The sequence below is a fragment of the Silene latifolia genome, chromosome Y (genome assembly GCF_048544455.1).
Source record: "Silene latifolia isolate original U9 population chromosome Y, ASM4854445v1, whole genome shotgun sequence".
In the NCBI taxonomy this organism is placed as follows: Eukaryota; Viridiplantae; Streptophyta; class Magnoliopsida; order Caryophyllales; family Caryophyllaceae; genus Silene; species Silene latifolia.
This window is the reverse complement of record NC_133538.1, coordinates 53,840,651-53,854,365: the sequence shown is the minus strand read 5'-3', so window position 1 is coordinate 53,854,365 and position 13,715 is coordinate 53,840,651. Positions and strand designations below refer to the sequence as shown.

The window sequence follows — 13,715 nt, the reverse complement described above, 5'->3', positions numbered from 1 at the left end:
TCCACTCAAGTGTGCATTTGGTGTCACATCTGTGAAGTTCTTAGGGTTTGTGGTCAGACACAGAGGCATTGAAATTGACCAAACAAAAATCAAAGCGATCAACGAAATGCCGGAACCAAAGATGTTGAAAGAGTTGCGCGGATTGTAGGGACGTTTGGCATACATTCGAAGGTTCATATCTAACGTAGCAGGACGTTGCCAACCATTCAGCCATCTCATGAAAAAGGATGCTCAATTCCAATGGGATGAAAAAATTAAAATGCTTTTGATAGCATCAAAAAGTACTTGGCCAGCGCACCAGTGCTGGGGGCACCAATTCCAGGAAAGCCACTTGTCCTCTACATCGCAGCATAAGAACGCTCGCTGGGGGCAATGTGTGCTCAAGAAATTGAAGACCGCAAGGAGAGAGCACTCTACTACTTGAGTCGTACCTTGGTTGGAGCTGAATTAAATTACTCTCCCATAGAGAAAATATGTCTTGCTTTGGTGTTCGCCATCCAGAAGTTGAGGCACTACATGCAGGCGCACACCATACACGTGGTCTCAAAAGCTGATCCAATCAAGTACATACTCTCAAGACCAGTCTTGTCTGGAAGACTTGCGAAATGGGCAATGTTACTTAAGCAGTATGACTTGGTGTTCGTGCCTCAAAAGGCTGTCAAAGGTCAAGCTATCGCCGGCTTCTTTCTTTTGATCATCCGAGTGCAGAGTGGGAAATTTCAGATGACCTCCCAGGAGAAGAAATTTTCTATGTGGAAGTCCTACCTTCATGGCAAATGTACTTTGACGGTGCTGCAAGGAAAGACGGAGCTAGAGCCGGAGTTGTATTCGTAACTCCACAAAATCATCTCATGCCATACTCCTTCACGCTCACTCAGTTGTGCTCAAATAATAGGGCAGAATACCAAGCTCTCATACTCGGCCTCCAAATGGCGATCGAAATCGGCGTTAGATATATCGGCATATATGGAGACTCAAAGCTGGTGGTCAACCAAGTCAATATGAAGTGAAAAAGGAAGACTTGATTCCCTACCATTAACAGGCATTACAACTGCTGAATCAACTTGACGACATTCATGTTGGTCATGTGCCAAGGAGTGCCAATAAGTTGGCTGACGTGCTTGCTAATCTTACAGCCACTTTGGCACTGGGGGCAGAAGAGTCTATGCAAGTCCCAGTCTGCAATCGTTGGGTAGTAACATTGCTCGAAGGAGAAGAAAATGTAGATACAACCAACATGATATGCGTCTACACAGTTAATGAAGACGACTGGCGTCAACCTATCATTGATTTCTTGGACCACCAAAAACTACCCGATGATCCCAGACACAACGTAGAAATACGTCGGCGTGCTCAAAAGTTCATTCACTATAAAGGGACACTCTATAGACGTTCTTTCTTAGGCCAATGGTTGAGGTGTCTAAGCAAGGACGAAGCTACTGAAGCAATGCATGAAGCTCATTCTGGCATTTGTGGTGCTCATCAATATGGGCCGAAACTTCATGATCGTGTAAAGATAATGGGGTATTACTGGCCAACCATGGTGCAAGATTGTATGGACTTTGCAAAAAAATGTGAACCTTATCAGTTCTACGCAAACTTCATACACTAACCGCCAGAACCGTTGCACACTTGCACCCCACTGTTTCTTCATGGCCCTTTGAAGCTTGGGGGCTTGATGTTGTGGGACCTCTTACTCCAAAGGCCTCAAATGGACACGAGTATATCCTCGCCACCGACTACTTCTCAATATGGGCAGAAGCCATCACACTACGGGAAGTGAAGAAAGAAAATGTTGTGGACTTCATTCGAACCCAGATCATCTACAGATATGGTGTACCTCAGCGTATCACAACTGACAATGGGAAACAATTCTTCAACCATCTGATGACAAGTCTGGGAGAAAAATTCAAGTTCAAACAGTACAAGTCATCCATGTACAATGCTTCTGCAAATGGTTTGGCTCAAGCCTTCAACAAGACTTGCAACTTGTTGAAAAAAGTAGTAGAAAAATCAAAGCGAGACTGGCATGAAAGGATTGGTGAAGCATTGTGGGCATATCGTACCACATACAAAACACCTACTCAAGCAACCCCGTATGCATTGGTGTATGGAGTGGAGGCCGTGTTGCCATTAGAGCTATAGATCCCTTCCTTGCGCATTGCTATTCAAGAAGGACTCACGGATAATGAAAATGACAAATTGCGATTAGCAGAGTTAGAGGCTCTCGATGAAAAAAGATTAGAAGCTCAACAAAAACTCCAGTGCTATCAAGCAAGGTTGTCACGCACATTTACCAAAAAGGTGCGCCCTCGTTCTTTCCAAGTAGGAGATCTCGTCCTTGCAGTACGAAGACCAATCATCACCTCTCACAAGCCAGGTTGCAAGTTCACCTCTAAGTGGGATGGTCCATACGTGGTACAGGAGGTCTACACAAATTGTGCTTACAAAATCGTGGATGAAGACGGCGTTCGGGTAGGCCCAATCAATGGGAAGTTAATGAAGCGTTACTATTCTTAAATCCCAACAGTGAAGGCTCCTAAACAAGAGCGTAAACTGCAAGTCAAAGCTCCTAAGCAAGAAGTTAAACTGCATACAAAAAAAAAAATCTCCAAAAAAAAAAAAAAACTTTCCATCTTTTATGAACTACGTCGGCTTGATCTTGTGAAATACACTTTCTGCTTCACAGGTACGTAGACAGCTTGGGTGAACATGTAACTTAAGTGCAGCCACACTTCCAAACAAAAAAATCCATCTCTTGAACTACGTTGGCTTGATCTTGCAAGTTGTCACCCCTGGTAGTTTTGTAAGTACGTAGGCAGTTTGAGCAAACACTTTGTTCAAGTGCAACCACACCAAAAAAATTACATCAAAATAATTACTCCTGGCCCGCAAGAGTTTAAACAGTGAACGGCTAAATAAATAGTACTATGAGTATTTGTTGTATAAATAAATATGATGGAATATAACACGCTGAAAGGATGTTATTATACATAAACGATTAAGACAAACAAGTATCTTTGAAGCATTTAGTCCATTAGGCTAGAAAAAAGATGGATGAATCAAGGATGAAATCTAGATAATCTAAAAAAAAAATCTAAGTGCCTATGGATCAACATCCAGAGAAGCCCGCATCTCTTCCAATTCAACTCTTCGCTCTTGAAGTAAGGCTTCCTCTTCAGGACTCAAAACAGGGATATCGTCAAACTCGGTTAATTCTCTCTCAAACTTCTGAAGATCATCTTGCAATGAGATTAAAGATATATCCCCAGCTTCTAAATTGCTTCGCAATGTCTTTTCCTTCTCTAATGCTTGCTTGAGTTTAGCTTCAAGATCGTTTATTTCTTCCAGAGTAACAGAAAGTTCCACAGCTTGCTCTCTATGCTTTTCTTGCGCCTTATCATGAAGAGATTTGGTATCCTCAATCTTTTGATGCCGCTCCAGCCTTTTGTCCTCTAGCAATGCAGGGTGATGACACTTTGCTGCCTGCTTCTTGAGTGCAAGGTAAGCATGTACCACACCCACATAAGAATCCACTCGCGCCTGTAGTGAAGAATAGTCACCTTTGAGTTGTCGAATGTCCTCATAACACACGTTAGCCTTCATGGCCACTTCCCCTACATTAGAGAAACTTGTATTTTTTTAATTCTCCCAAGACCTGCAAGCGGATCGCGTCTAGTGCTCTGTAAAAAATCTCCTTAAGTGAAGGAGGTGGACGAAATAAGGCTTTGGTGCATGTATGGAGTGTGGTAGGTTTAAATGGTATTGTTAGAGGCTTAAATGTCCGCCTTCGATCGTCAGGTTTGCAAGGAGGAGACATATGTGTTGAGGCTGGACTATCCACGGCAGTCTGACTACCATTGGCAAACGAACTGTCAGTCTGGCTCCCCTGAGATGCTGGACCAGAAGAGTCTCCTACGGGTATTGATTTATTAAGAATCATAAGCCCCTTCCCTTTTCCAGGCTTCATCTTTGGTGGACGATGCGGAAGACGATATTCCAGAGCAAGGGAGACTGTCTCCAAGGAACATTCACCTTCCTGAAAAAAAAAATGACGATCAAGTAGGGAAATAAATAAATAAACAACGATAATCACAAAAGAAAAGAAGCTGACCAGTGTCTGCGAAGGCATTCTTGATGCACTCGATACCCCCTCAAAAATATGGGCGTCTGGTCTGACATCATCTGCATCGAAGACAGCCACTTTTCTCTTGCCACGACGATCATGTTTAGGGTTAATCTCGGAATCTGAATCGCTGTGGTGCTTGTCCTCAATATGGCCTTTTGCTTTAGGGACAACAACTTTGGATTTCAGGGGCACTGCTTGCTCTAGAGGCTGATTTCTAGTATCCCCATGATGATCACGCTTCTTAGTCTTGTGGTCACTTCCGGTACTATGCACAAGAATGTCAACATTCTTTTTTAGATCCTTTGGGTAGAGTTCCTTCCACCATGCAGTAAAACCAGGGGTGACATTCTCATCCCATCTGAATGAAGGACTGGGAAGGTAAACGCGAGACATGCTACCTGTAAACAAAAACACATGCCAATATTTCAGTGCCTCGAAGCATGTGACATTAGGTTTGTCTGAACCACGACTCAATACGCCGGGAATGTCTTGACAAAAGCCAAATTGTCTACTAAACCGATGGGGATTATAAGGTTCAAGGTGAAACCTATTATTCAGACGCAAACACAAATAGGAGGAACGAAGGGATGCAATATAGTCGAGCCCAGGGTATCAAGGTCACCATTGTCTAACAAGACATCTACTCTGTGTTTATTTAACATAAAACGCTTTGCATCAAAATTTCTTTCCTCATGCATAAGTTTTCGAGCCTCTTCGGGTTTTGCATTCCTCGCTCCTACGGGACCTGAATACTTAGTCATATGGGGACCTGTCGGTGATGGATTTATCGCATGATAAGTGTCAAAGTAATTTGCAATCCACTCGTATAAGTAATGTGCTGGGAAGAATGACCTGGAGTATCCGGGGTTGATAGACGTGGCTAACCCATTCAAGCCTTTGTAAATGCTAGCTAATAGAGGAATCGCCAGACTAAAAACTCGATCTTCTGCCATCATACTTGCAATCTTGAAGGTAGCTGGTCTAATTAATCTGTCGCTATCTTCCGGCAAAACAAATACGCAAAGACAGCATGATAAATGCGCGGCTAAATAAATCTTTGCCCATCGCGAATCATTGCAACCAAGCTTTTCAAATAGGGAGTGTTCTTCCTCTGTCCATTCATCAGATGTTCGGGGCTCAATCTCACCACTTGGATTCTGGGTTGAAGCTGGAGTGTTTTTGGTGGTCCTTCGACTTTTGACAGGAGGAGGATATAAAACCTGTCTTTTGCACCAGAAGTCAATCCATTGCTGAGCAGAAAATTCACCTTTGTCCTTCGACTCTTTCGCAAGGTAGTGGAACGCAGTAAACAAGAAAGTGCACGTAGCAGGGACAGTCAAGTTCTTTTCTTCAGTCGTTGACTTTAGGATGCTAAGTTGAGACACTGTTTCATCATAAATCTCTCCCACAACAAGGAGACCTCCAAGTTTCTTTAGATCCCACAGGGAGATAAAAAATTCGCCTTCTACAGTATGAAAGGTATTAGTACCAGGACACCATCCTTCGAAGAAGGCACACATGATATGTAAGTCCTTAGCATAAGAATATACAGAAGCATAGACCGCTTGACGGATAGAAGCAGTCGAAAGGATGTCAATAGATCGAGCAAGTACATCTTCAGTCCACTCCCAATACTTTGGCATGTAGATCGATTTCCCGTAAATTTTCAGGTTGAAGGATCCTCATCTAACTTTTCCTGAAATGATTCTTCGCCCAAGTAACTCATAAGTATAATTTGTACCAGGCTTCAATTTAAGGTTATTTTTTAAAAGGTAGCGTGAGCAAGCGTCTGGTTCTTGAGTGTCAAGCTTCATGGACATTTCATTTAGCAAAGAATCCCTTGTTAGACTGGCTGCTCCACCTTCCAACATACGAAGCGATTTGCTTGTGAGAAAGTAAGTTCCAGATGCGACATCTTGATCCTTGCGGTCAACTACAGAAAGATATATGTCGCTCCCCTTGCGAAATTCCTTCAGGTACACCATGGCAGCCCTGCAAAAAGGACAAATACAAGTAAATATAAAGAATATGTGGAGATCTTTTACAAGTCGGAGAGACATCAAATCAAGAGGTGTATTCATCCGGAATGTCTCATGAGGAGAGGGTAATGAAATAATAGTCTGCATAAAGAGGTTCGTTGCATGAGTCTTCAAAAACCGTGTCGCGATGACCCGAATGGGTTCAAACTGACACAACTTGTCGCAATGACCCAAACTGGGTTCACCCTAACAACCAATAAGTCTTCTAAACTGTGTCGCGATAACCCGATTAGGTTTACCCTGACACAACCTGTCGCGATGACCCAAAAATGGGTTCACCCTAACAAGAAATAAGTCTTCAAAGTGTGTCGCAATGACCCGAATGGGTTCACCCTGACACAACCTGTCGCGATGACCCAAAATGGGTTCACCCTGACAGGTAATAAGTCTTCGCCCTGTCATGATGACCTACAATTGGTTCACCCTGACAACTCGACTGGAGGCTGAAATATTGTCTGAAGTAATAAATCTTCCGCGGTGGATAAATAAGATTGCAGTGCATGAAAATACTGATAAATTGAAGCTGCTTGGCCAAAAGAAAGACAGAACATAATCCATGCGGTTCATCAAGAAAACATACAAGCAAGAGAAGAGGGGCAAAATATGTGCACTCAAAATAATTAATTAAGTTACAAATACAAACTTCCAAAAAAAATGAATGTATTACCTTTGTAGGGAATACAAAGCTTGAAAAAGAAAGTTGTATTCGTATTTCGCCCAAAGTTGGACCTGCGACATATATTGATAAAATAAGATATCAGTCCGGTTATTTTGGTACGTAGCAAGAAGACGAAAAACACACAAAAAAAAACAAAAAAAAATGTAATAAAAAAACAAACAGTAACCAGCAAATCAAAGAATGGTAGTCTACTTTGCACGAATACCCTTTTGCTCTCATCAACTATCTCTTCTAAATCCCAATTAGCTACAACTTTCAAGCATCTCTAAGGCCACCATTTTATATTGAGGTTCGTTCTTATTTACACCAGCAACGCAGAGTCGCCAGGCCCGAGATTCAGCGGTTTCTCGATAAATTTAAGGCAATCGATAAGCGGGATATGGGATATGAGAAAAATTTGGCCATAATGCAGTTGAATGAGAGCATAGAAACTCAAGCAAGAATGCGAAAACATCACCATACGACATTGCGGTCTATATGCTTGGTATGAGGATTGGCTAAATATTTACAGAGTAAAAAAAAAAGTAATAATGGGCAGCAAAGAGACGTTAAAGCAAAGGGAAAATTGGTTGTCAGTATGAAGCAAGTAGGGCATGGGCCACAATGATAACCAAACAAACAAGATTAGAATAATAGGAAGATGTCTTAGTACAACCAAAATAGAACAAAGAAAGCTTCTCATTCCCCTGGTACTACGGACTACTACGAGATATTCTTTTTTTTTATTCGTCCTGACAACGAGAGATTACGGTACTGACATCTTCTCAACACCCATAAAGATCGACTTGATTTCGAATTCGAATTAGAGTTTAAAGTAGAGCAGCCCATAAAAGAAAAAACGAGAAATACTTCAAGGCATACGATGAATGCAGCTAAAAAAGAATAGGGGTTGTCCGTATATTCTGTGTTTCACAAAAAAAAAGGTGATTGTTTGTGATGGTCTTTGCTAAGGTCGTTGAGGGATCAAACGATAACGAAAATCCAAGTTATTCGATATTTCGGAAACGTGGGACTGCAAATTTTGTGAATATGGGAAGCTTTAGGGTCAAAGATCATTCTCCATGATGTAAAATTGGTCGACAACAGGGGTTGTCCACGCACTCTGTTTTTTCACGAAATCAGGGGATGATGTGGTGCGTATTTCAAAACAGATGGAATAGTGACCATTAATGAAATCATGTTCAGTGACGGAAATAAAGAAACCAGCTACACAAAGGCAAGGAAGAAGAAAAGCAATATAAACTTACCCGAATGATCAGTCGGATCCGTCGCACAATGAAGATGAACGCGAGAAATCGAAGCGAAGCGAGTTCGGTAACAATGATGCTCTGATTACACACGTTAAAAGAAAAAGAGGTCAATGTGTTGTGTGCTTGAAAGACATAGATAAAAAAAAGGGGCAAGCAAGAATTTGCAGAGATAAAGAATACCGTCGAGAAGAAGATTGTACTGATAACATGTACTCACGGTTGACAGAATAGACGTGGTCCGTATATATATATATATATATATATATATATATATATATATATATATATATATATATATATATATATATATATATATATATATATATATATATATATATATACATATAGGTTATGGAGTCCCTTAAACCCTACCTAGGTGAAAGAGTTTTAGAAAGGTACTACTTTCCTAAACCTTAAAATAGTCTGGTAGAGTTTTGGTATCTACTTGTGCCCTAATTTAAATATATATAAAAAAAAGAGTGATATGGAAAGTTCACGAAGCCAAAACACAAGCAATTTGGCTAAAAAGGGTCGGACTATGTGTCATCCGTCAAATCATATATTATGACAAAAACGTTAAAAAATGGGTCATTTTTACGACAAATTCGGATACCCGATGACTTTCAAAAAATGTGTGTCATCCGCCAAGTCAGATAACGACAGGGTGACGTCAAAAAAAATAATCCCCAAGCTACTATCCTTACGACAAGTTCGGGTACATGATGACTTTCAAGTCAAAGGAAAAAATCGCTCGTCAAATCAAATAACGATAAAGTGACGTCAAAAAAAGAGATGGGTCATCCATTCGACAATTTTGGGTATGTATGCCTTGACTTCCAAGTCAAACACAAATTCACCCGCCAAGTCAGATAATGACAGGGTGACAAAAAAAAGGATCATTCTTACGATAAGTTAGGGTGCTCATCATCGATTTCCAAGTCAAAACAAAATGAATCGAGACCCCGTCACTTCAAGACACCAGGAGGTGCACGTGACAAGGTCCCGAGGGGGCAACTTGTAGGCACGGAAAATTTATTAATGTGCCAAATAAATAAAATAAATTAATTATTTTGAGTTAATACTAAATTTTAACTTAATTTAATTATTTTGTCCCGATTAAATAAAATATGGGTCGATTCGGATTACAAAAGGAGTTATTCGGATCACTAAACCCAGAAGGAATCAAATTTGGGCCAATGTTGCTTATAAACCCAGAAATGGGCCTGTGACCACCAAAAGTCCAACAAGGAGATTTGAAACTCTATAAATAGAGCTCTTCTCATTCATTCAAAGGGTTGAAAATTCATAATTGCAAAGGAGGTAGAGAGAACAAGGTACAAAATTCCTACAAATACTCTCTGTCAAAATCATTGCAAGAAGTCAACAAGCACATCAAATCGTGCCGCCTGCGTTGAAGATTCAATCACAAATTCAAACCTTCAAGAGAGATTCAAGTCATCGCGACCCTCTCAAGAAATCAAATCTACATCGCATGTAGAGCAATTAAATTTGTCTACACGCGCACCCCTCACGTGTACCCCGTACACGTACCCCTTACGGCATATTAGAATCAGAGGATACATTAGAGATTCTACACAGACTTTTAATATTTGTTAATAAAATTTAATTGTTTCCTTGTTTTGTATTTCAGTTATCGCAATATAAAATTTGCTGTTACAACTTGTACAAGGGGATATAACATAATTAATTCAATAGAATGTTGTAAATACGCAATTTAAAAGGTTCTTAGGGGGCGTTTGGTTCAATAGCATGGAATGGAATGGATTGGAATATGAATCCATAATGGTATGGGGTTCTAAATCCATTCCCTCATAAACTTGTTTGGTTCAACTTAAAATTGTATAAGGGAGGAATGGAGTTTGATACCAAGGGAGGAAGTTGGGTATGAGATTCTAGGAGGTTGGAATGGAGTTAGAATCCATAGAAAGTTCGATACAACCCAGGCACTAAAGTAAGGGTCGAATTGTTCTATTAGGAAAGCATAGCGATTCGGTGCGGTTTTCATTATTGTCTTTTCAGTTCGTGTACAATTTCCTAACAATCTAATAGAACAATCGAAATCTTTCAAGATGATGAATGCTATGGAAATGACAATGAAGGTTAAAGAAAAAACGATGAAGTTTGAGGGTTTTGATTTCGGAAAATGGAATCACGTGGTTTGCGAAGTTTGTAAATTGGTTTTGAGAATTACAAGAATAGGCGTCAAATTCTGGTTTATGAGAACGATTATGGATCAAAGCGTTGGTACCCGATTGATACGGCAATATGATTGGAATGCAAAGAAATTTGACGCCGTGGGTCAGAGAATTGGTATTTTTTTTTTTGGAAAATGAAGTCCCTGACATGAAACGTATGCTTCTTATTGATGATGACATATTGGGTTTTATGCCTTCAAAAGTTGATTTCTGAAATGACAATAAGATAAGTGAAATTCTTTTAGTGTTCGATGGTTTAATAAAAATTCCCATGAATATGAATGGATGCACTTGTTTATGCAAGAATTGGAATTGGTTAGAATTGTTGCATCCTTTATTTTTTTTCTAATCATGTGCTTAGTTTTTATTAATGTGACATGATGATTAATTTTTATGCATGCCGTTAATAGGATTAATAAGACCAATAAGGCAATAATAATGACTTTGATACATGTATGATGGATTGATGGTCATGTTTCATGTTTAAGTGATTTGATTATTGTTTTTCGAGTTATTCATTTGCATTAAAACCGCTTATATGATCAATAGTATATTATCATTAAAGACCTTTATTGGATGCATATATGTCTGCATGCACAAATTTTATGTTGGTTGACTATGATTATCTATGAGCATGGAGTTTGGTTAGATGAAATTTATTTTGAAAATGAGAAATGCCATGTAATAATTGACCATGGAATAACCTTGTCCTGTTGTTGCTTAGGATGGAATTTTCGGTAGCGTATGGGTTATGACCAATATCTTCGTTTGGTTTTATATCATATGTTCTTAATGCACTTTGAAATCTTATACGGTGAAGATCAAGTGACATGGGCTTGTTTATGACCGATGATCCACAATAATTTGGTAATTAATTATTTTGATTGAATTTACCAAATGTATGAAATAAATCTATATCTTGAAATTTGATGTTTTATTTCTAATGATTGGGGCATGCTTAACGATGGAGTAAAATCTTAATATGTGAGTTTTAAGTGTTTGTACATATATAATGATGGGGTCTAGGGATGACCCGTTGATTGACTCTGCCATTATCTTTATACGCATCAATGGGATATTGCGGCATAAATTTTGTATGCATAATAACTCTGTTATGTCTTGTATGACTTATGGACCTTCATAAGGGCTTGGGTTCTATTCACTCACATGATGCTTATGATACACATATCGTGAGATGACAAGTACTTTGTATTAGCATGGAAGTTATCGATCATCTTTGCTATACATGTACTTTGTGGGTTTGGATTTTAATATCCATATATTTTATGAAGTGGGTCAGTATGTCATTAGTGACCCCTCCTTTGTATGATACACGAGAATGTGGGATTGAGCGGTTATCATACGAGTGTTTGTATGACTCAATAACATAGTGTAATGATTTTGGATAGTGTCAAGTTCCGGTTCTATGGTGGCCTGAGACACTCTTGTTTGGTTTAAGGTGGAGATCAAGACTCATCCATGTAAAGGAACATTATTTTATGTCTATTTCTGTTCTCATTGTTATTTGAACTTGTGTTATATTTGGGGCAAGTTAATGAGATGGGTAAAAATAAATATAAAAATTTGATAAAAAGTTGTTTGTTGATATTTTCTAGTGTATTCCTTTTTGAATACGTTTGTTAACATATGTGTTAATTGATCAATTGTTTTAATGATGGTCATGCCTTTGTGATGCGGTTATTGTGCATTGTTTCATGACATGATTATATTTAGATGAGTGGCATCATTGTATCTTTGATGGTTGGTATTGCATTGGTACATTCATGATAATACAATAGCTAGTTTATGACATGAATGTTTGTAGTTTGTTTATTCTCTGTTTAATTTGTGTATTTCTACAAATACTATCGTTATTTTAATGTTTGAAGTATAATGATATAAGATGAGCCTTATGAAGTGAGAATGAGTATAATGCTCTCTTGAATTTAATACACGGAATATGAGTAAGCAATTATATATGGATTCATATATATAGATTAAAAACATGGTGTATTGAGGTAGGGCGGTACTAAGAGCCAATATATGGTATCTTGGGTAGATAGGCTAGTTTATTCAAGGAGGAATTTCAAAGTCACCCATGTATAGCTATAAATATTCAAATTGTGTTATCTCTTACATTGAATATTATGTGAGATGAACATTGTCCAGAAGAATGTTTATGGAAATTAGTGTTTTGATCAATGGATATTTGATTGGTTATTTAATAATGTTGTTAGTGTGCTAACTGTTTTGTATGATTGTTTAACTTTGTCAATGTCATATGTAAAGCATTTTAAGTTTCTTGATGTAATTGATTTTACCATATAATCTCGAGAATGATGGTTTGATATAACCATGGTGAGATTATGGAGTTATGTGGTTTAACCATGTAAGAGGTAAATCAGTAATATTGAATGTACAGTTTTTGACGAGTCCGGTAATGGAGTAGTCATTTGTTGTAGGATTTTTGACAAGTTGGTCTTTGACACAAAACAAAGATTATTTACCTTGTAAAAGGTGGTTTTGTCATTGTGTTCTTCTATGAAAGACATGGGGGAGGTAATATGATATTCGGTATTAGGATAAGTGTGAGAGTATGATTGTTATTCTACGGTTAATACTTTCAATGGTCGAGTATGACGCTTTTATTCAAATAATGAAAGTGGAGCTATTACTCGGGTTTTCACAAGGGCTTAATTATTGCGGTTTGACAAGTTGAGTAAGTAAACTAGTATAGCTAGTACTCATCTTTGGCAAGGGATTAAGCAAGTGTGACAATGTATAAAGTAAACCATGAATTATGGTTTGTCCTATGTCATTTTTCTTCGGTCTTAGAGGGATAGTATTTTGCAAATTGAAGTACCAAATGTAGAAGGTGATTTTCTACTAGTGGTAGTGTATTTTACTTGGGAAAGTACCATGAGTATATGGATTTCCAAGATCGAATTTGCATTATGAGTTTGACATTGGAATTGGTATGCGTAGTGTTAGCATAGCCGATTAAAAGGTTAAGTAGCTGAAGAAAATAATCTACGATTTTCCTTAAAGTATTTGACCAATTTCATTCATATAATTTTGATAGTGAATAACGGTGCGCACCGGGGTGTTTGTTATAACACGATTTATAGACTATTATAAATGGGAATTGATATTGGTTGTCTTTTGTGAGATCTCAGTTTTAGTTGATCACTTTGCATAAAGGGTCAACTAAGGACTTGACCGGTTATAAAGTCGGTTGACGGGATGAGACTAAAACTCGTATAAGATCTTTGGCGATAGGATACCCAATTCCCCTCTAATACAATGTTAGAGGCTGAATTCAATGTGGAAGGCCTATTGTTAAGAGATTGAAGCACACGATAATTTATATCCCGAGGTGTGTGTTTAGACTTGCACGTTGTA

General features: G+C 38.6%; 2 protein-coding genes across 2 annotated transcripts; one reads left to right on the top strand and one right to left on the bottom strand.

Annotated features, from left to right (window-relative positions):
- Positions 1 to 372: 372 nt before the first annotated feature.
- LOC141628066 (uncharacterized) lies at positions 373 to 2,145 on the top strand. Its single transcript, XM_074441253.1, has 5 exons — positions 373 to 664; positions 709 to 830; positions 1,043 to 1,553; positions 1,667 to 1,836; positions 1,924 to 2,145. The coding sequence occupies exons 1-5, from the start codon at positions 373 to 375 to the stop codon at positions 2,143 to 2,145; spliced, it is 1,317 nt and encodes a 438-aa protein (XP_074297354.1).
- A 1,969-nt stretch (positions 2,146 to 4,114) lies between these two features.
- Positions 4,115 to 8,178, bottom strand: LOC141627109 (uncharacterized). The gene is made up of 2 exons (XM_074440575.1): positions 8,095 to 8,178; positions 4,115 to 6,897 (listed from the first exon to the last, which is right to left on the bottom strand). Exon 2 carries the CDS (start codon positions 5,770 to 5,772, stop codon positions 4,684 to 4,686), a length of 1,089 nt encoding a protein of 362 aa, XP_074296676.1. The 5' UTR covers positions 5,773 to 6,897; positions 8,095 to 8,178; the 3' UTR covers positions 4,115 to 4,683.
- Between the last annotated feature and the right edge of the window lie 5,537 nt (positions 8,179 to 13,715).

Bases quoted from the DNA above. Each gene is read 5' to 3' on its own strand.
- LOC141628066 (XM_074441253.1), top strand. From the start codon at position 373: ATGTGTGCTCAAGAAATTGAAGACCGCAAGGAGAGAGCACTCTACTAC. The intron at 665-708 runs GTCAAGCTATCG...ATCCGAGTGCAG, and splicing joins GCCTCAAAAGGCTGTCAAAG to AGTGGGAAATTTCAGATGAC. The intron at 1,837-1,923 runs GTACCTCAGCGT...AAGTTCAAACAG, and splicing joins AGATCATCTACAGATATGGT to TACAAGTCATCCATGTACAA.
- LOC141627109 (XM_074440575.1), bottom strand. From the start codon at position 5,772: ATGCCAAAGTATTGGGAGTGGACTGAAGATGTACTTGCTCGATCTATT.